At 43.0% G+C, this 22,748-nt stretch overlaps 2 protein-coding genes across 9 annotated transcripts in view; one reads left to right on the forward strand and one right to left on the reverse strand.

Annotated features, from left to right (window-relative positions):
* The first annotated feature begins 651 nt into the window (after positions 1-651).
* On the forward strand, positions 652-21,525 carry prkd4 (protein kinase D4). Its single transcript, XM_020619703.1, is given in 19 exon segments — positions 652-729; positions 5,630-5,761; positions 5,889-6,043; positions 6,134-6,329; positions 6,858-6,941; positions 7,707-7,866; positions 8,182-8,305; positions 8,724-8,801; positions 9,238-9,451; positions 9,654-9,679; positions 9,769-9,841; positions 10,351-10,457; positions 10,551-10,712; positions 10,879-10,977; positions 11,052-11,160; positions 11,163-11,300; positions 12,031-12,116; positions 12,668-12,850; positions 21,446-21,525. Coding segments are annotated over 17 exon segments (2,079 nt in total). The 5' UTR covers positions 652-729; positions 5,630-5,649; the 3' UTR covers positions 12,824-12,850; positions 21,446-21,525.
* The window catches only part of actn3b (actinin alpha 3b), a 31,927-nt gene continuing 22,324 nt past the window's right edge, over positions 13,146-22,748 (reverse strand). For 7 of the 8 annotated variants that reach the window (XM_020619698.1, XM_020619696.1, XM_020619697.1 and 4 more), the window contains 13 exons: positions 22,484-22,576; positions 22,021-22,251; positions 21,435-21,582; positions 20,758-20,908; positions 19,410-19,518; positions 18,339-18,479; positions 18,004-18,186; positions 17,094-17,228; positions 16,419-16,598; positions 16,167-16,313; positions 15,794-15,859; positions 15,444-15,602; positions 14,255-14,413 (listed from right to left, as the gene is read on the reverse strand). In XM_020619698.1, coding sequence (XP_020475354.1) covers positions 14,255-14,413; positions 15,444-15,602; positions 15,794-15,859; positions 16,167-16,313; positions 16,419-16,598; positions 17,094-17,228; positions 18,004-18,186; positions 18,339-18,479; positions 19,410-19,518; positions 20,758-20,908; positions 21,435-21,582; positions 22,021-22,251; positions 22,484-22,576 — 1,902 coding nt within the window. Of the gene's footprint in view, positions 14,414-15,443; positions 15,603-15,793; positions 15,860-16,166; positions 16,314-16,418; positions 16,599-17,093; positions 17,229-18,003; positions 18,187-18,338; positions 18,480-19,409; positions 19,519-20,757; positions 20,909-21,434; positions 21,583-22,020; positions 22,252-22,483; positions 22,577-22,748 lie in introns of all 8 variants that reach the window. The other variant, XM_020619695.1, reaches the window with a different exon arrangement.

A 22,748-nucleotide genomic window follows, 5' to 3' on the forward strand; every position in this document is an offset into this window, starting at 1 on the left:
AGTTGTTGATTTGGCATTACAGAACCAGCTGGATGGCTGCAGTACGTCTCTTTATGGAAAGTGGTGGTAAAATCCCTGCAAGACGACTTCCAGCCATAAAATCTCACACCCAGCTGATCAGCTGTCTGGTGGCTCTTTTCCTCAGTTTTCCTCTGATTCTCTGCCCGTGTTATAATCTCACCCGTGAATAATGAGACATTATGTATTGACAGTGAACCACAGCTGCACCACTTATAGTGCCTGCAGAAACATTTCTTAGATGCGCTGCAAGATCTGAAGCAGTGTTCCGTTTCCTTTTAGTCAGGATATAAACCAGCAGTTATAGATGTTTATGTTTTGATCTTTTATTTTTACATCAGGTGTGATTCAAGAGCTAATAACTGAAGTTTGAGGTGGAAAATTATTGTCAAACAGAGAAATTATGACATGACACAAGTGGTAAAAGGGCAGCAGCTCTGCCTCCACTTCCCAAAGAGTCACATCCCTGCAGTGTTTTTAATGCACTTTGTCTGTTGGGTGAAGCCTGAGGCTGTGTGTGTGTGTGTGTGTGTGTGTGTGTGTGTGTGTGTGTGTGCGCGCGCGACCACACGCGCACGCCCACGGAGGGGGTGGGGGTCGGAGAGAAGATTCTGCTGTTCAGACATCAGCCCACCTCCGAGCAGCCGCTGCAGCGCCTGTCAGATCACGACGAGCTGCAGGATGGAGACTTCATCGAGGTCATCGTCGCAGGTCAGGGGTCAACATGTGACTGAGATTTCACTTCAAAACACTGCAAGACAAAAATGACAGTTGATGTTAAAACTTGCATGGTTTTGTTACAGCAATTATCAAAGTAATTTAAGAGGCATTGTCTTATTTTGGAGGGAAACCACTCATAAATCTTTGTTGTATATGTAAAGCTCCCAGGGCAGCTGAACGTGCAAGCCAGTCCGTGTCAAAAGGGCAAATGTAGTGAATAAAATCGTAGAGAATTTCACACTATAAAGAGCAGTGGTGGGCCGTCAGGGCCAGCAAGGCCTTCTCTGCTGGCCTAAACACTATTAGAAGCACCGACCTACATTTACAACCGAAGTTCTAATATTTGTTCCATGAAATTGTATTAATTTATTCCCAACAGTCTGTTCTCTTCATTTCGTTAGTGTTTCTCATGGCTGCACCGCTTCCAGTACGTGTATGTGGATGTTAGATTTTTTGTCCAATCAGAATTCAGCCTCTATGTGTTGCCATGTCAATCTAATCTGCCCAGGGCCTTCAGAATCAGAAGTGCTGGCCCATGTAACTTAAACTATATTAGCAATGGGACTGTTTCTTTAACCAATCAGATTTCAAATTCGCCTCACAGGGCCAGCTAGCTGGCCCACAATGACGTCAAGATTTTCCGTCCTCTGATTGTTTGGTCAGAGCAAAATTAATAAGAATACATTTTTACAGATTACATTAGTTCCCAGGGCATGCCTAGGCCCAGAGAGGATCAGATTTGCTAAGTTACTAGTTTTGCCCAAATATGTGGTAGCCAAACAGGAAAAATGTTTTATTAGAATTTCAAAAGCATTAAATGGTAAAATGTAAAAAGTTATTTATTTTCCCAGTTTACTAGGGACGGCATAATGTTTTTCTCAGTATAATTCAATAGAAGATATAGGGTTTATAAATCTATTGAATCACTACATATAAATTCAGTGACAACAGTGTATGACTGCAGAATACTTAAAACCTAGTTAGACAATACTGGTATGACTCCTTCCTGTCCAAACCTTTTGTGCAACTAAGGTATTGGGTGCTATCACAACCTGCAAAATATAACCCACAGAAATTACATCCTGCTATTTTGTCAGTTTTAGATTAGCAGTAGACTGAACTGCACTGACTGTGTTGAAGTACATATGTACTTGCATGGTTTTATTATCTAACACTTTTCACCAAAATGAAAATGTCTTTGGCTCAATCAGCATCTGTTTCTGGGGACTGCTGTAGTTTATATGCTGTTTGCTGTTAGTAAGTGTTTAAAGTTTTACATCCAGTACTTTCATTTTGTGCAACAGACGCTGACCTGAAGTTTGAATTTTACATTTGCTGAATGTTTGTTAAATGAAGAAAAAATGCTTTCATGTCATTTTCTTGGAGATGCAAGTGACTTGTATTATGTTCCGTTTGTTTCATCACCCTTTGTGTTGTTAAACTTGTATGAGTTAAAAAATGGGTCTAGAGGGTTACAAGTTAAAAGTTCTTATACTGTATGTTCTGCCACAAACGTAAGATAAAAATAGATGATTATCATAAACTTTTGTAAAGTTAAAGGCCTATCTGGATGATGATGATGGTGGTGGTGATATCAAAAAGGAGACAGCTGGACTCAAAGAGACAAGAGACACCTGCTGTCAGTCCTACACCTGTTGGACTCTCACTTGATTCATTTCAGTTTTATGATTTCATTGATCTGCACAGGACAACATTGTTGATGGGTGACGAAGAGGTGCATCCCAGTTCTCTTAACTGATCATTCCTTACTTCTCAACCCTTTCTTGACCCAGAAGTTGTACCGCTGCACCATCTTCTAGGATGTTTCAGTTCTCTTGCTGATGTTGGGAGGAGTGAGGAGGCTGCTTAGACAAGACATGAGTGAGAGACCATCCTTTGTGGAAGTCTTTTATGGACTGACGCACCTGTTTATCACTTAGTGATTGTATGCTTCAGGTTAGGGAGTGGAGGAAAGGATATCTCATGTCTCAAGATATTTTTGGTTTCTTTTTCCATGCATGTGTGAGGGACTTGGATGCAAGGAAAAGACAAGTGAGGGAAATGTGGATACAGGTAAAGGAATTGAGATGTACCCTTTGTTGTCCTCAGCACTCAGCATGACTTTTGTAAATGCTGCTATGCTAACACTGATTGATATGCAAGGCTATAGCAATGGAACTAGTACTGTATTACAGTGACATGGTCATCACACGGGTCATATTGTTTGAATGGACATTTGAAAACAATACACTTCCTTAACTTGGGTTTTGGCTAACTGTGTAATGAATTTAAAAAAATGTTTGAGTAAGAAATAATGATTAAAGGGGTACTCCTGTGATTTTTTTTGTGTGTCAAAGTCTGTTGACAGGTGTTGGGACGTTCTACTGCATATGTGAAAACAAAGTTGCGTAAAAGCTTTTATTCCTCCAGAAGGAGCTACAGTATTGTTGAAAATAATAGCAGTACAATGTGACTAACCAGAATAATCCAGGTTTTTAGTATATTTTTTATTGCTACATGGCAAACAAGTTACCAGTAGGTGCAGTAGATTCTCAGAAAGCAAACAAGACCCAGCATTCATGATATGCACGCTCTTAAGGCTGTGCAATTGGGCAATTAGTTGAAAGGGGTGTGTTAAAAAAATAGCAGTGTGGCATTCAATCAGTGAGGTCATCAATTTTGTGAAATAACAGGTGTGAATCAGGTGGCCCCTATTTAAGGATGAAGCCAGCACTTGTTGAACATGCATTTGAAAGCCTGAGGAAAATGGGTCGTTCAAGACATTGTTCAGAAGAACAGCGTACTTTGATTAAAAAGTTGATTGGAGAGGGGAAAACCTATAAAGAGGTGCAAAAAATTATAGGCTGTTCAGCTAAAATGATCTCCAATGCCTTAAAATGGAGAGCAAAACCAGAGAGACGTGGAAGAAAACGGAAGACAACCATCAAAATGGATCGAAGAATAACCAGAATGGCAAAGGCCCAGCCAATGATCAGCTCCAGGATGATCAAAGACAGTCTGGAGTTACCTGTAAGTACTGTGACAGTTAGAAGACGTCTGTGTGAAGCTAATCTATTTTCAAGAATCCCCCGCAAAGTCCCTCTGTTAAAAAAAAGGCATGTGCAGAAGAGGTTACAATTTGCCAAAGAACACGTCAACTGGCCTAAAGAGAAATGGAGGAACATTTTGTGGACTGATGAGAGTAAAATTGTTCTTTTTGGGTCCAAGGGCTACAGACAGTTTGTGAGACGACCCCCAAACTCTGAATTCAAGCCACAGTACACAGTGAAGACAGTGAAGCATGGTGGTGCAAGCATCATGATATGGGCATGTTTCTCCTACTATGGTGTTGGGCCTATTTATCGCATACCAGGGATCATGGATCAGTTTGCATATGTCAAAATACTTGAAGAGGTCATGTTGCCTTATGCTGAAGAGGACATGCCCTTGAAATGGTTGTTTCAACAAGACAATGACCCCAAACACACTAGTAAACGAGCAAAGTCTTGGTTCCAAACCAACAAAATTAATGTTATGGAGTGGCCAGCCCAATCCCCGGACCTTAATCCAATCGAGGACTTGTGGGGTGATATCAAAAATGCTGTTTCTGAAGCAAAACCAAGAAATGTAAATGAATTGTGGAATGTTGTTAAAGAATCATGGAGTGTAATAACAGCTGAAAGGTGCCACAAGTTGGTTGACTCCATGCCACACAGATGTGAAGCAGTTATAAAAAACTGTGGTCATACAACTAAATATTAGTTTAGTGATTCACAGGATTGCTAAATCCTAGAAACAAAAACGTTTGTACAACATAGTTTTGTGTTTGTACAGTCAACGGCAGACACTGCTATTTTTTTGAACACACCCCTTTCAACTAATTGCCCAATTTCACAGCCTTAAGAGCGTGCATATCATGAATGCTGGGTCTTGTTTGCTTTCTGAGAATCTACTGCACCTACTGGTAACTTGTTTGCCATGTAGCAATAAAAAATATACTAAAAACCTGGATTATTCTGGTTAGTCACATTGTACTGCTATTATTTTGAATAATACTGTATCTTGATTGACACATACCTTTATATTTGTGTTTAAACTCGTCAATTCTATTACTATTTTTTATGTCTACATTTAAATTATTCCATAGTTTTACCCCACTTATGGAAATACAAAATCTTTTTTTTGGTTGTATTCACCCTCAATACACGAAATACCTCTCTGTGTAATGCCACACTTTATTATATTGTGTTTTTGTATAGCATTGATGGTTTCTATAATTGCGACGTACAGTGGTGGCATTAAGAGGTGAATTAAGTCGGGTAAGTCTCCACTGAAGGCCCAGGTACCAAATGCACGGCCCGCCACTGATAAAGAGACTATCCCAGCACACACCACCAGTCACAAGCTTGGACACACTTCCCTATTCAGTTCAATGGCAAAGTGTGCTCAGATGTTTGCGTGTAAAAATACAGATATACAGGGAATAAGAAGTAGATGAGTGGACGGATACTCTGGTAGAAAATGTAGAAGATATAATAAATGTGGCGTTGCGAAGAAAAGAAAATGTAAATATAAGGAATAATATTAAAAAACAAGTTTACTAAAGTAGCATGTCAGCTGTTAATGGTACAATATGTGCAACTCGTGCAAGGTAAAGGAATCACAAATGTTCAGTTACCCCAGCTAGTCACTTTCTCGGTGCCTTGACCTGGAGAAGACGGATGTGGACCCTGTTTCGTTGCAACATGCACCCACAGCTGAGATGTAACTTCTCCCGGGTCATCTCAACACTACAGCAGCTGATGCTGTGTAGAAGTTTGATCTGGTTGTGCCCTACCTGACTGGAAACTGTTGGTGTAATGTATTCTCTCCTGTTTTTGATGTGAATCAGGATCGGCCTCGGTGACCCAGATGAGGATCCGTCCCCACTCCCTGGTGGTCCAGTCATACCGGACTCCCACTTTCTGTCACCACTGTGGAGAAATGCTGTGGGGTCTCGTTCGACAGGGGTTAAAATGTGACGGTAAAGCCACTCACACACCTCACACCTCCGTAGTGTACCAGCTTATAGATAAGACCTTTCATTCACAGAGTACTTTTTAACAAAACCTCAATCAGCTGTTGTTTTCTCCGCCTCTACCTCTCCTCAGGCTGTGGATTAGACTTCCATAAACGTTGTGCTTTCCTGTTGCCTAATAACTGTAGTCAAGCGCGGCGGCAGGTTAGCACCAGCTTCTCTCTGTTTCCTCCCCGACGCCCCCCTTCACTCTCCCTGTCCAATCAGACAGGAGGCAGTCTGGAGGAGGTAAGGGAATATTTTCATTGTCAGAGAATGGTGACAGTGGTTTTTCACGAGCCGTACCAGTGATGATTTTCTCACACTGTCCTTCACCAGATCAGCTTGTCCAAGCCCTCATCCAGGCCTCCCTCCTGGGTGGAGCCTCCGGTCTGGCTGGGAGTCGGGTACGGTGACAAGAGCGGGACTCGGGTCCCTCACACCTTCCACATCCACAGCTACACCAAACCCACCGTCTGCCAGTACTGCCATCGACTGCTCAAAGGGCTCTTCAGACAGGGGTTGCAGTGCTCAGGTGAGAGGCCTGGAGGAGCTGGACGGTGTTCGAGTTCCACCAGTTCAAACAGAAATTTACAATCCTCAGGTTTTGGTCACTCATCTGAGAATGAGTATGCATATGAATGGGGAGGCTCGGGCATTGGAACATGCACTAGGAGTGAAGAGGCTTCTTAGATGAGTTGCAGCATCTGTGCGCATAAAATAAGATGAAGAACAGACATGTTCTGTGGGAAGATTAGAAACCATGTCTGAGTGTACGCTCAGGAACCGATAAAGGGTAAATACCAATTTCTTTAAATGATTGCTCGTCACTCAACTGGGAAATCATTCGTGGGACATTTATTCAAGTTAAGTAAGTAAGGTGCAGTGGTTAACACTGTCAGCTCACAGGAACAAGGTTCCTGTGTTCTGTGTGTCCCACACTCGTCTAAATGCCTCAGAGTTCTGTTTGAGTGGAAAATGGTTCAAAAATCATGCAGATGTTTTTGAGTGTCCTCTGTGCACCTGTCAGAGCATGTGACTTCTCCTCTGTGTGTGTTCTCAGACTGCAGGTTTAACTGCCATCGGCGTTGTGAGCGTCTAGTCCCCAGAGACTGTCCAGGAGAGAGGAAAGGCATCAACGGGGAAGGTGAGCAGCTTTCCATTCAGTATTCTGGGCTTGTAGCTCTGTTAGACTGTGGGTCTTTGAAAAGACCCCACCCCCCCCCCACCCCGACCTTCTCATAAAGCTGTGATGAGTTGAAGCTGACTCACCCCCACTGAAACTATTTGACAGCTTCTGCCTGATTTAAATTCCCAGAAAGCATCCCATTTGTCCACCCGGCGATGATGATTAGTGCATAATGTGATCAAATCCTGAGCAGGTCTAACAAGGATTTATCAGAGAACATGTTTTGTTCCAGGGTCAGTCTTTAAGGTTTTACAACATTCTCTTTCTTGCTGTTCATTTCATGTCAGCATTACTGTCAGATGAGTGAGGACAAAAGAGCATTTCACCAGTGAAGACGTCCATTATTTGATTTTTTAAGCACGAACAATGTAAAACATGATAATTTACTTCTTTTCTGTTTTATGTCATTGTAGAGTTTTTGGCTTTTGGACTGTTTGTTGAACAAAACAAGCAATTAAAAATGTTTTCACAGTATTAATCAACAAATGAAATGTTAGTCTTTTACTTGTTATAGTGCTTTTCTGTGCATTGCAGCACACTCAAAGCACGTGGACGCTATTTGTCTGTTCACACACCGGTGACATCACCAGGAGCAACTTGGGGTTCAGTGTCTTGCTCAAGGACACATTGATATGGAATGGTGAAGCTGGGAATCGAACCACCAACCCCCAAACTTTATATATTGATCAGCCATAGGCTTCTTTTTTTTTTCTTCTTCCACAGAATCCACAGCAGCTGGGCACAGCTGTCCACCAGACCCAGATGACACCGAGTCAGAGCTAACCAGTGTGATGACACTAGATAACTCTGATGATGAGATGTCCAATGATGGAGACTTGCTGGCTGAGACCAATGAGGAACAGCAACCGCGAGAGCTCATGAGGTCAGGTTGTTTATTCTGATGATGTCATCCCATCTGATGGGTGACATCTGGTGGTGATGGTATGAGTGTGAATTTGACTCTCAGCTGTTGTCATGTGTCACCTGCACGCACAGCAACACGCACACTCCCCTTTCCCATCTTGTAGATTTACATGACAAACCTGGTTGTGGTCAGTGAGCATTTGGGACACAGTGCCACCTAGAGGCATTCAGGAGGTACTTTCACAGCTGCTCTGTGGGTGAACAGAAATGTAACAAATTGGATTTAGATGATCCATTTTTATTCACTTCTCCTCGTCTCCTGTCCCTTCATCAGCCCGTGTTTCAGCAGCAACATCCCCCTGATGAGGCTCGTTCAGTCGGTGCATCACAGTAAAAGGAGAGCTGGTGGAGTCCTGCGAGAGGGATGGCTGCTGCATCACACCAACACCGACACACTGGTGAGACCAAACACAGGTTATACTGGCTTCATGTTTTCTGTTGGACCTTAGTTTTACCAGAAAGTCTCTTGAATTTCTCTTCGTGCTACCGAGTTGCATTTCTCTCAGTAGCTTTAAACATTTGTATATGGATAGAATTTCATTAAAAGAAATACTTCCTGTTATCCCAGCTTTAAAGCTTGTTTTTTTTTTTTAGTACAGATGTCTCGCTCACCATTTTAAGCTTTTATGAGCCTTGGTTTTCCCCTTTTCCCACATACATATCAATGTTAATCTGGTGTTCCCTGGTGGTCAGACATAACAAGGACACTCAGTCAACCGAGACAGCGGAGTGTCCTTTGGGCGGCCCTTGTTCAAAGTCATTAACTCCCCAAGCAAATGATGCTTTTTGAATTATTTCTGTCTTTTCCTTCCCCAGAGGAAACGTCATTACTGGGTCTTGGACTGGAAGAGCATCACCCTGTACCAGAATGAGAGCAGCACCAAATACTACAAGGTTTTCTACTTCTACCAGCATGTGCTGTCTTACCACCTACATTACAACCAGCTGATTGAGTGTTGGGCTTTCATTAGACCTGTATAAATTCGGTGGGAAACTAGTTTAGTTTTTTATTTTGCTGCTAATCTTCAGTACTACACCTTTATGATAGAAGTTGGCATTGTTAGCTCAGTGTAACAGTGCTTTTACATGCTCTTATTGGCTGATATATTGTTTGCAGTTCCTCTGTATTTGTATTTTGACCTGTTGCCTAAAGATTTCTAATCATGTTTATGGTAAAGGAGCAGTGGGACCACCAGTAACTTCCCAACTAAATAAAATGCTATACCACAGAACTTACATTTTAATTATAATTATCTCTTGACTGTGTTTTTTTGTCTTTCTGCCTTGATGTCAAAGGATAAGATCGTCTTCTCTCCTGTTCCTACTGCAGGAGATCCCTCTGTCTGAGGTGCTGCAGGTCCGAGGTGCCGCCCAGCTCTCCGTGCCCTCCTTGCCAGGCAGCAGCGCCCACTCGTTTGAGGTGGTGACGGCCACGCTGGTGTACTGTGTGGTGGCCAGAGAGGAAGGGCCAGTCTGGGAGAACGCCATCTGCCAGGCTCTGAGGCCCGTGCAGAGCAGTGGAGGACATGGAGAGGAGGAGCAGGGTGAGCCAAACACCACAGAACCAGCCCCCTGCATATTTATGTCAGTAGGTGTCAGAAAATAAGGTTTTTCTAGAGGTAAACGAAAAGAGTCGAACAAGAATGAATCAGTATTTTTGAACATCTTAGATGATCATTGGCTTTATTTCTGGATGAACCTTTACTCCCAGACCAGGTCGTCTCAATGAATGTGTTCTGTTTACAGATCAATACTCACACAGAGACAGCGCGGTAAGGATAGACTCGTGCTCTCATTGATTTATAGTCGACACTTGTGGAAAGATGTTTGTCATACGTCTTTGTGCTAATGTGTGCTTCAGGACGTCAGCTCAGTGTACCAGATCTTTACAGATGAGGTGCTCGGTTCAGGACAGTTTGGAGTGGTGTACAAAGGTGAGCTGAGCTTCTCCACACTGTCACATGAATACATCATCAAGGTTGAGCTAAACAGCAGAACCTTTTTTTTTTTTATCCTTTTGAGAAGTAAAGATATCTGACTTTTGACTTGACAGCTTCATAATTTCCTAAGAAACTGTGTAATTTGGTACCAACTGTAGAAAGAGATTTCCAGAAGACTTTCCTCCACTTCAGCTCATGTAAACATTGATTCATTGGTAATTTTTTTTATTCAACATTTAATTCTTCATATATGTTGAATCGTTTGCTTTCAGACAGGTTTAGTTGTCCCCGTGTTCATCTGAAGTGCATTCATTGAATTCTGTTTCAATTTTGCCTTTAATTAGTACCAGTTTTAATTTGTGCCAAACGTCTTAAATTACAGAATGTTGGGGTCTGTGAAATGGACATTGGGTTGGAAACATATGTATCTGAGTTTCTTAATCTTAGTGTGGCATTTTCTGGTTAAGTAAAGTAACACAAGTGGTTTGTTTCTGCTACTTCAGGTACTCACAGGAAGTCGGGTCAGCCAGTCGCCATCAAAGTAATTGACAAGACGCGCTTCCCCACCAAACAAGAGACGCAGCTGAGGAACGAAGTGTCCATCCTGCAGGTGCTGATGCCTTTCAAACTGTAGCTGTGCATTCATTATACGATTACTTGCTGTAATGTCTAATATGTGAGGGCATGTTTCTGTGTTGTCCAGAATCTGTCCCACCTTGGCGTCGTTCTGCTGGAGGGGATGTTCGAGACTGTCAAGCACGTCTTTGTTGTCATGGAGAAGCTCCATGGGGACATGCTGGAGATGATTCTGTCCAGTGAGAAAGGCCGACTCCCTGAACGCAGCACTCGCTTCCTGGTCATGCAGGTACAAGATCACAGCTCATAGACTCACAGACCTGGGACCTGTCACTGAAATGCACAGTGGTAGACCACAAAAGTAATCTGACAGTTCGTTAGGACCCTGTTTGTAGTCACCTCCTGCTTAAAACAAATTGTGCCATGTTTTTTTTCTGTGTGTGCCTGTGTTGCAGATCCTCGAAGCTTTGCGGTATCTGCACTTCAAACATATCGCTCACTGTGACCTGAAGCCTGAGAACGTGCTGCTGGCCTCTGCAGACCCTTTTCCTCAGGTGGGATTTTGACTTTATTCCTTCATGGCAGAGGAAAGTTGATGAAACAGCACATCTAATCGACTTTGTCACAGGTGAAGCTGTGCGACTTCGGTTTCGCCCGCATCATTGGTGAGAAGTCGTTCCGTCGTTCGGTGGTGGGGACGCCGGCTTACCTTGCGCCCGAGGTTATCAGCAGCAGCGGATGTGGTCCGTGGGTGTCATCATGTACGTGAGCCTGAGCGGCACGTTCCCCTTTAACGAGGATGAGGACATCAGGCAACAGATCACCAACGCCGCCTTCATGTACCCGCGCCAGCCCTGGGCCTCCATCTCGCTGGAGGGTGAGGAGCATTTCTCTTCTGTTGTTCAAATTTTCCCCATTGGTGCATTTCAGAGTGACGATGCCTTCTGGGTTTGACTTTCTGACCACGTAGTTCATAAATGTACAGCAACTGATAATCACAAATCAGACCCAAGTGTCCTTGAATGCATCATCAGGAAGGGTTTAACAAGTTACCCGCTGGCAACTGTATTAACCTGCAATGGAAATGCAAATTTGAAATCACAAAAAGGCAACCAAATGTCACAGGGAAGGATTTCTGTATTTTAAGTTTAAGGTTTTATTCAAGATTGCAATCACTGTAAAAATCTTCAGATGAGTTTGGCAGCTGAAACTCCCCCAAGTATTTATGTTGAGTGAGACACTGGAGTGTAACGGGAGTCTACTATTCACATTTATAGTTGAACCCTTAACATACATTACTTTAATTTTCCCTTTTAGTAAATTTTAATGTAGGAAGGTTCTTACTCCACACTGTCTCGACAGTATTGTATTTAAATATTCAATCAAACTGAAATTATGTAAATGTTCAGTGGTTCATTTTATACCCATTTCCCACAAATCACCTATTTGGTATCTTTGCAAGCTGTAGGCTCCTGTTCTATGAGGTTTGAACAATGAATTTATCTTGTGATTAAGCTGAACTAGTCTTCTCCTGTTGGTCACTGGGTGGCTCCAGTGGACTGCTACAAAAGCAGGTGTAATACATCCCTGTGTCTCTCCCTCTCCAGCTGTGAGTCTCATCAGTAACCTGCTGCAGGTGTCGGTGAAGCGGAGGTTCAGCGTGGGCAAAGCCCTGGGACACCCCTGGCTGCAGGTCAGACACACTGGGTGCATGTTTTACATCGTGATAGGATTACCACAGGGTTCTGTTGATTGTGGTGATAAAAACACAGATCGTTTCCATTGATCTCCATGGTCCCTATCAAGTCATACTGAAACTGCGACCACTGATACTGTAAAATACATGATCAGAGTTTATGCAGTTATCACTATTGCATCTTTTTAATCAAAATTTTCTAACAATTTACAATTAGTGTAAAATTTGGTTGGTTTGATGCCAGGCATCATATATTCATACATATTTTCCGTCGCGCGCCCTCTCTGCTGGTGGGAGTGTGCCCACCTGTGTGTGCACGCGCATTGGGGCAGAATTCCGCCGTTCGCGATACAGAGGAGAATTGTAAACGTGCGACCATGTAGAAACAGAAATGACATGCTGTTGTGTAAATAAGATAAACATAAGGCTATTTAATAAAATTAACTTTACCATCAAGCCCCCCCTTGGTGGGATTTTCTTGCGCTCACCCATTCGAGTGCATCTCCACTGTGTCAGCTTATCTTCATTTCCTCCTCCACTACCTGCAGGACTTCCAGCTGTGGTGTGACCTCAGGCAGTTCGAGCAGAGGATGGGCTGCAGGTATCTAACGCACAGAGACGACGAGCAGCGCTGGGCATGCTATGCCCAGGAGAGAGGCCTGGATTTCCCTTCTCACCTCTGCTGGGACCCCGACAAAGACTGACATGTGACCGTAACAGGGGAGTTAAAGGTCAGTTTTTTTTTTTTTTTTTAAAGTTTGGATCAAACCAGTAAAGAGACATGTCATGCTCAATAATCCTGAATGTGTTTCCCACATTAGCTATTGCAGTTTTCTGTGGTCAGAAAATGTTGGATTTAAGGTGTTTGTAGTGCAGGAAAAAAGTCAGTAAACAAACATTTAACTCGTAGCGTAATTGCTTCTATACAAGACCATTTTACCCATTAGTCTTTGTCTAGTGCAAGATAATAAAAACACAAACTGCTGTTTAGTAATAGAATTTTCCTTTTTTATTCCAAGTTGTGGTTTTTTTAATGTACCTGTGTGAAAATGAGTTTTAGTGGCATCGGTGATGATGAGCTGAGGAGGAGGGGGGAGGAGAATGGAACACAGATGAAGTCAACTTGCACTGGTTATCATGGCTGACCTGTCATTTAAAATGGGACCAAAACCCTGTCACTTCCTGCTGTGGTCCCACGTACAATATCGATTCAACTTATTTTGTCCACAACTTTTCTGATGCCCTGTCGTCTCTCACTGCTCAACCCCTCTTCTCTCTGTCTCTCCTCGTTTTAAATTTAGCTGCGATGCATGTCACAGTAAACAGAGTTTGGACAGAGACATGGAGGCTGTGTGCAGCTGGTCTCTCTCTGGCTTCGTTCCTGAGTCCCATCTAGCCATGGTTCTCTCTTTGCCTACAATTACCCACAATCCTTTGCTTTGCCTGCTGTCTTCATCTTAAGATTCAGTGCTTCAAAACATAGGTGCTCTCATTCACCCTCTGTTTGTTTCTGAGCTTCTTTGGGGTTTAAGAGATGTCTGGGTTAATTTTGGCTACCACGAACTGTCGGGTTCCACAGTGCAGTGGTGTTCTTCTTAACAGAGCGTCAGTGTTGGACTGACTGTAAGATTGCAGCTCCTCTGCTGCCTGAAACGTTCACAAGCTAATGTTACTGTCTGTCAGGCTCTGACAGTTTCTAAACTTCAGCATTGCATGCATCTGCACAAATACACAACCAACCAGCTTTATCACATTTCTTCTTTAATTACCCTTCTACAAAAAGTCACGTGAGAGCAGGGAGAGCAGAAGGCTTCACTCAAAACAGGATTTCTCTAAACTTCTTCCTCAGTATCTGCTTCTGTTTAACAGTCCTAAAGGTGGCAGGTGTGGTATATGTATGCTGCTTACATATGTTAGGCAATTCCTGCCACACCTAGTTTTTTTTTTTTTAAGACACTCTAAAAGAACCGAGTTTGAACAGAGTCTTCTGCTCTCACCTTCTCTCGGCAGTGGTGATGGGGGATGGGATGGGCAGGGAGAAGTTTAGGATAAGACAACTAAGGGCCGTGGAAGGGTCTACATTGCTCTCTCCAAATAGGAGAGATGGGAGGAGGTGGTGAAGAGAAGCTGCTTCTTTACAAGTCGCTCTCTCCGTAAAGCGCGCTTGAGAAGGAGATGTAGTCCAGGGCATCGGAGGGGGTGTCGGGTCCGATGTACCTGGTCATGCGGGTGATGCAGTACTCGGCCTGCTCGGGGGGCAGCTCCCTGCGCAGCTCCTCCGCTGTGATGTAGTTCTGGGGAAAGACAAGGCAGTGAGGTGTAGATATATAGAGGCAAGGTTTTCTTCCAATTGTCAGTATGTGGGTTGCATTTTGGGAGTGAAAATGGTTTCTTATGAAATCCTTAGGGCAAAGATTTTAACTGCTTGGTGTTTTCAGTCAAAACAGCATTACTCCAGATGAACAGAGTGTTGAGCATTGTAGTGTGTTGTTATTGGTAATAATTTGCTAGGCTACAATGTTGAGATCTGCAAACCTGAGCTGGGGTGTGTACACAGCCCTGTGGCAACCTGTAACTGTGCACAATGCTTTTCTTATTGTTTAGAGGACAACTTCAGGGGAAACAGTAGGTTTAAAAAACTGAAGTTGGTATGGTGACTTTAGCTCATGCTAATTTTGCTATCACTGCCTTCATTGTAGAGATTCAGTAAGAAAAAAAAGTCAGGAAATTTGGTTAGCCTCAGAATAAACATGATTTCAGTCCAATAATATTTCATGCTCATCTCTGGGTCAGAAGAAAAGCAAGTAGAAGATCTGGGTTGCTGGCTGTGGTAGGGATTACAGCTAACTGCACAGGATGATCAGGTCAGCCGGCAAGCTGACCCAGATGTATAGTACTGTGTCATCAGCTGTAACAGCAGCCCAGACCTTGTACTTGCCTTCCATCTGACCCAGAGATGAGCATGAAAAATTATTGAACTGAAATCATGTTTATTCTGAGCTCTCTGAGGCTAACCAAATTTCCTGGTGATGCCATTTAACATGACTTTTTCCTCCCTGAATCACTACAACAAAGGCAGTGATAGCAAAAGTAGCATGAGCTACAAAGTCACCAAACCAACTTCAGGTTCAAAGCTACTGCAGAAATCTGTAACTTTGCTTGTTTAAACACTTTTTGTCCCATTGTACCAATGTCACTGTGCACATCGTAGCCTACTTTCACAACAAACAGGAAGAATAATGTTGCCATGGATACAAGTTACAATGTAGTAGTTTCAGTCTCCCTCAGCATAAAGCTAACAGGATACTGTGTTTGTTGACTTACCTTGTCTGAGGCCAGAATCTTGAAGGAAGCCATGACTTGTTCTGCAGTGTCGGTCTCAGCGGTTTCGCGGGTCATGAAGTCGATGAAGGCCTGGAAAGTCACCACGCCCGTGTTGTTAGGGTCTACCAGGGTCATGATGCGCGCAAACTCCACCTCACCCTGTCAGAGAGAATCATTCATTAAACAAACTAATATATATTCATCTCTAAATTTTTAATTAGTGAATTGGGGTAAAACTCTGACCTCTTGGTTTCTTTTTTTACATCCACTCATTGTATACAGAGGAAGGTAACTGGGATTTACTTGTTGACTTGACGTGTTATTTTAAACTGCAGTGGAAATTCACTAACCAGATCGTAACCCATGGAGATGAGGCAGGCACGGAAGTCGTCTGGGTCCATCATGCCGTTTCTCTTCTGCAAAGAAAAATATAATTGTGGATTAGTTATTGGCACATACAGTCCCTAGTGATTACAACAAAATCCCCTGGCTCATGCGTTTCATTCTCTCATTAGGGCTAGAATACAGAGCCTGAAACTTCTAGGGAAAGGGAAAAAGACGTCTGCCAAAATCTGTCTCGTGGTTTTTCCATTTCTTACGAGCACATCTGTACCGACATCAGTGACCTTTAAAATGAACCAGCTTTTACATCCAGATTCTGGCCACATAGCTTTCCCCCTTGTGTGGCTGTGAGAGTCCAGCCATGGTCAGTGAATGCCTCACCCTGTCGAAGTGGTTGAAGGAGGCTCTGAACTCGTTGAGCTGTTCCTGGCTGATGCCCTTGGCATCACGGGTCAGGATCTGGTTCTCCACCTCGTTGATGGTTCTGGCGATGGTGGTGAGCAGCTGCTCCCAGCCCACACGGATGTGCTGCAGGGGTGAAGAAAAAGTTTTTTTTCCTCTTCACACAATCATGAAAATGCAGCTGTGAAATATAAATTCGGATCCTCCTGGGTTCACTGCAGTTCACTGTACCTCCATGCTGTAGTTGGTGTGCTTGTTGTCAAAGATGAGGGACTCCTGACTGAGCTGGTGGTCTCCCTCCAACTTGTCGATGTTGGATTTGTAGTTGATGATGTTCTGTTCGTACTGCTTCAGGCTGTTCATCTGTTCCTCCAGGGAGCCGGCGATGTCCACAGACACACGGCTGATCTCCTGCAGGTGTGCAGACACGAGACCGAAGAGGAACATTTGAATTACATGAAGATCTGAGGTGCAGTTATTTTATGTGTGTGTGTAGTTGTATCTACAAGCAGCACCTTATCCTTCTGTGTCTTCTATATATGCTGTTGTTCTTTTAAAATAGGTGCACATGTACATAGACATGTTTATTTTTACATGACCAATCAAAGCTGCCCAGGAACTAAAATAAACTATACTGTGACCCTTAAAGTTTGCCTTTTTATATTTTACTACTGTCTCCCATTTTCCCTCCAACATTATTTCACCACAGGAATCAGTCAAGTGTCTCCAAAAGTTTTATTCTGTTTGCACCAACGTCCCAACTAAAAATTGCTTTGTGTCTTAACTGTGTTTGGCAGCTACTGAGATTATTTCAGGTCCAGTCTGACTTGATCACCTTACATGAGGTAAAACTAGACTCATCCTCTATCACTGACCGTCTGGTGTAGTGTTACAGAAACACTGTACCTCCATCTTGGTTTGAATCCAGGGTCCGATGATGTTGGCCTGCGCAGCGAACTGGCGCCTCAGTCTCTCGTTGGCCTGCTGTCTGGCCACCTCCTCCTGAAGCATTTGGTCTCTGAGGGGCACAAGGTGCTTCACCTGCACACACACAATTTAAACAAGAGGTCAAAGGTCAAAGTGTTTGTCATATGCACAGTTAGGAAACATGTTTCCCTGTATAATGAAATTCTTACTTTGCCGTCCACATGAATGCCACAAAATACAAATGAAACATAAATAACAGAATCTAAGGCACTTTAAGTAGCAGCAAATGCAGCAATATAATAAAAATATAAGAGAATGTATGATGCATATTGTCACAGTGAAGCTGAGAAAACTGGCTTTTTCAGTGGAAATGGATTTTGATGTAAATAACAGGTCCTTAATGCTAAAAACATGCAACTACTGTGCAGCCAAGGTACCTGCTGCTACTGCCCAGACTCTAAAACCCCAAAGATGTTTTATCCACAATGAGGTAAACATCAAGATTGCTGAGCCATTAACCAACTAGTTAGTTCATGATTCCCACAGAAGCAAATCTATTTTTTTTTCTAGCACAGATGGTCTGATATGTCATCTGAGCCTGCACTGACAGATTGTGCTCTGCAGTTGATCGGGCAGCCAGCAGCTTTCAGTGGTGCTCTAACCTAAATGTACTGAACTATTTCTGACCTGTGCTATGTTTGTGCTGTACTTATTATTAGCCAGATGACCAAAAGCAGCACAGTATTGTACACAAACCAAAAATAAAAGATTTAAAAAGTGATTGCTTCATTTTGGATACATTGCCACTATTATTATTAATATCTCTGATTATTGTAACTACTTGATGAATCCTAAACGATGATTCATGGGTGCGTCTGATTTGACTCACAGTGTCCCACTTAGTGCTGATGTCCTGTGAGGTGAGGTTGGTGTAAGGGTTGATTCCGGACAGCTTGATGCCATAGGTCTGAGCGATCTTCAGGATCTCATTGTGGATGCCCAGGGTAGCCATGCGCTCCTTGTCGGCCTCAGGCAGAGTGGCCTTGAACTGGTCGTGAGCAGTGATCAGACTCTGCGTGGGGAAATGGGGGAGGCGGTGAAGAGGTCGTAAAATGGAAGCAGCAGCATGCACTGATTTTGTTACAATCACCAGTCTGGTGCCTAACATACAGTATATTGAAATAAGTGTTTGTGTACAATACACATGTATGGTGCTGGTTGTACCTGGATCTCCTCAATACTGTGGACAATAAACATGTCCTGCAGGTCCTCCATTGCCCCGTCCATCCAGTTGTTGAAGGGTGCTGCCCTCTTGGCAAACTCCAGGTACAGCTGGTCAATGGTCTCCCACAGCTTCTCCACACGCTGCACATAGCAAGGGGTAGACAGTCTCATTACCACAGCACAGGTGTGGACAGGAGCACAATCTGAAATTTATATTTTTCATAAATCTAACAAACCATTTAGTAAGTTCATGATGTTAAAGGTGCAGTATGTAGGATTTAGGATGTATTAGCTGAAATTGGCCATAGTACACAAATGTTTTCTTTAGCTTAGAATGAGGAGCAGGTCCCCTATCATGGAGGCTGCCATGTTTTTATTAACAGTAGCCCAGACAAACCACACACTGGCTCTAGAGCCTGAATTTCACATTTCTGTGTGAAGTAGCAGTTCGTCTTTGGAGACAATTGGAAGACCAAAAAAGGTAACATTAGAAACAAGAGGAAGCACTGTTGTGAGTTTAAGAACTATAATTTGAAAAAAATGGGTGATCATAGTTATACTTTAACAAGAAAAAGGAAGACCACACGAATTCCTGGTGTCAAAGAAGGCACGGAGTATTGCAAAAACCTGGTCAAGCCAGCTGCCATTAAACTTTTGTTGCGCTGCTTTTCACACCATTATAGGAAGGGTGCTTGGAGTGGCCAAAATGAAAGTCTGGCTGAGTGTTTACTAATAGGTCTAACCAAACCTGAATTAAAACTACAGTGCATCAAGTGAGCAGACGTTAGCTTTCACTTGGTCAAGTCAGTGCACTTGTTTTCCAAGCACACAGTTTGTCCTATATTTATGATGGTCGCTGTGAAAAGCCTGTGAGGGCTGTTTAACATGTGAAAGCTCTGCTGAACGCTGCAATCTGCAATCACTAGATGTCACTAAATTGCACACACTGCACAATGATCACTAAGTGGAGTTTTGCGACCATAAGACAAAGCTCAATCCACAGTGTTAAAAGCTGAAACAATACATACCACTGTAATGTTTTTATTTCAGTATACAAAGCTGAGTGTTTACCTCCAGGGCATCCCTCCTCTTCTGGGTGAGTGTGCCCAGGTTGTCCCACTGGTCACAGATGCCCTGGCAGCGGGAGTTGACTGTGGCAGCATCGTGGTAGTCCAGCTCACTGAAGGAGACACCACCATAAGACATCTATACTGTAATTTCGAGACTACTGAGCGCACCTGAATATAAGCCGCACCCACTACATTTAAAACGAAAAAAGTTTGTACATAGCCGCAGGTCGATCGCCTTTAACTTGAAAGCTGCATCATATGCATTTCGTCGTGCGTTTTCCATGATGAGGGTGTCTGCATGAAGCGGAAAAGTAGCGGCTTATAGTCTGGAAATTACGGTACTCATGAAAATGTACACTTCGGGCTACCTAATTTGTCATTAGACTTACATTTAAAGTACACTTTATTAGGAACACCTCGCTAGAACTAATGCAGTCTAATCCATGAGGGGGGATCATGTTCAGGTTTTCAGAGAGGTGCTGATTCAGCTGTATAATCATCCTGGAGGCTGTATTTTCTGCTGCTATTGAACTGTACTGCGGTATACAGAGATGGTTTCAGTTATTTAACCTAGACTCGATGATATAATAGGAACACCTGTCAACAGCAGCACAAACTACATCTTTCAAAATGACTGTACAGTTGAAAGAACACCTCATTAACAGTTGGAACAACTGATTATCACCTTCATGAAAGAGGATTTACTGCAGGACTGTTGGATTAGACTGCATTACTTTTAGCTTGCTGTACACAACACACTGCCAACTGAGGGTATACTTTGCATCATCTTTAAGTACTGAATGATACAGTATGGGCTGTATACATATTGTACATATTGAGCATTATGGTGCTCAACAGCTCGTTTTATACTGTATAGCATCAAAGAGATCAATTTAAAACTATTTGAAATAAAACCCCCAGGAGAAGTGAGGAATAAGGAAATGGTGAGACCAGAGTTCTCTGCTCTTTCATGAACCATCCTTTCATGTTTTTAATCCCTCTCATCAATATGCTTTCCACTCAGCTGTTGTTCTGCTCTCTCTCCTTTCACAACCATTAGGACACTTGAAACACTACGGTGAAACAGGCGGTCACTTTCTCCTTTCCTGCCTTCAATCTAACATTTCTTATTCCTTTCTTTTATCCTCCTTTGCATCACTTTTTTCCCCAGTTTCTACCCATGACATCATAATTACAGAGCCCCCACTACCATATGCACGTTTCCAGCAAAACAATGCCAAATCAAAATCCATCTAAAATACAAAATTCTAGTTGCTTGGATTTTTGGTTTTCCCAGCACACACTTGGCACCATTTCCCAGCCTCCCTCTCCTCATCCCCGTGTCTTACTTCAGCTCCTGGGCGATAGCAGCAATCTGCTCCACTCTGTCCTGGTGAGCAGCGAGGTCGCTCTCAAAGGCCTCATGCTTCCTCATGAGGGCTCTTATCTCCATCAGAGAAGCTGACTCATAGTCCTTATGGGATAGCATGTCCTCCTTACCTGAAACACACAGGTGTTTGATCTGGGGTGGAAAAGTAAAAGTCAAGACTTCAATCTTATAAAATTTATACAACTCTCACTTGGGTCCAGCCCCTGGTCTTCTGTCTTCCTCCAATGCAGTTTGCCCTTCTCTCTGGCTCTGACTCACCAGAGCATTTGATTGCCCCCATAAATTACTACAGGTAGTTTGATCACGCCACATAAATTTATCGGTTTTAATTATTATTCTGTGAACACCTTTACTTATCTTTTTGTTCATTTATTTCTTGTCCAAAATGTATTTTTTCATTTTCCTTTCAAACTCTTTAGAGTCTAACAGCAGGCGAGCACAGACAGAACAAGCAGACAGAACGTTAATGTCTCATTTGTGCTTATTTTTAATTTAGTCTCCAGCCCATCTGACCTGCATTTATTTGGTAAACAGAGCAATTAAAGAAATTATAACCATGCAACCTCTGCAGAGAAAGAGCCTGGATTCCTGGGACGTATGGCTACTCCTTCTCTTATGCCTTTATTTTGTCCTTACCTTTTGTCCAGGCCTCATGCATGGCACACTTCTGCTTGAACTTCTCAGCCAAGTGATCGAGTCTCTCCAGGCGGCGGATCTCAGTGAGCAGCCACTCCTCATAGCCCTTCTCCACCTGCTCCAGGCCCTTCCATGCATTGGCAATATCCTGAAGGAGAGGGAGAGGTGGTATTACTGTGATGTACTCAAAACAAGAATCTTCACCTGTCACTGGAAGGAATGAATTATTTGGAGGCTGATTCACAGACGAAGTATCTTTTCAGAACGTGAATAATAAAACCTTGAACATTTTCATATCTATAGAAATCAATGAGAACTATTACACTATTACGAGGCAAATAAAATGAAGCTTCTAACTTAGCTGAATTAGTTGTCTTTCTACTTGATTCCTTCAGATTTCTGTTGCTGGGTTGAGACTCAACTCTAAAATGTCTTATTTTTGTTGGATCAGAGAAAATGTTTTGAAAGGACTTTACAAGTTTAATGGTTAAAAACAAGAAAGAAGAACTGATGTGAATGTGTGAAAATCAAGAATGACGCTGCACAGCAACAATAATATACTAGGCTACAAATCTGTCCTGCTCACCGACACCATTTTGCCCTCAGAGGGCATGAAGGCAGGCCTGTTGCTAAGTCTCAGCTTGGTCTGCAGGGTGTTGAAGTTTATCTCTAGCTGGCATTTCTCCTGGACACGGGGTGGCTTGTGGACACGACGGTAGTCACGGAAATCCTCCAGCTTCTGCTGCATGGCACGCATGGTCTTCTCCGGCACACGGTTCTCCAGCCAGGGGATGGTGCGGCGGATCCACTCGAGCAGCTGTAGAAGAATATTCATGCCTATGTTATTTATTTATCAATATTGATAACACTGATGACGGTGTGTGTGTGTGTGTGTGTGTCTGTGTTTTTACAGCCATATCATGTAAAGTCAGTGGGAGGATCAGAAAGGAGAAAGCCAGTGAGCTGAGCTGAACACTAAAATGTTGCTGCAGGAGGAGGATGTGCAGGACAGACAGAGTGGGAGTATCTGGGTGCAGCCGTTTTCTCACCTCACTGGCCAGCTTCTCATACTCCTCCATCAGTCTCTCGTTCTCCTGGTTGACAGCCAGCACCTTGCAGATACGGTTGGCAGCAGTCTCAGCCTAACAGGAAGAGAGTAACAACATTTAATACGCATTTACCATGCAGTATAAACAACCAGCCTTCATACATTTCTCACATGCATTCATTAGGATTACTGTTATATAATGTTGACAGTTTGTGTGCCATAAAATGTAATGAATTAGAAAATGGTAACACAGTAACATACACAAA

Source organism: Monopterus albus, unplaced genomic scaffold (genome assembly GCF_001952655.1).
Source record: "Monopterus albus unplaced genomic scaffold, M_albus_1.0 scaffold225.1, whole genome shotgun sequence".
Classification (NCBI taxonomy): Eukaryota; Metazoa; Chordata; class Actinopteri; order Synbranchiformes; family Synbranchidae; genus Monopterus; species Monopterus albus.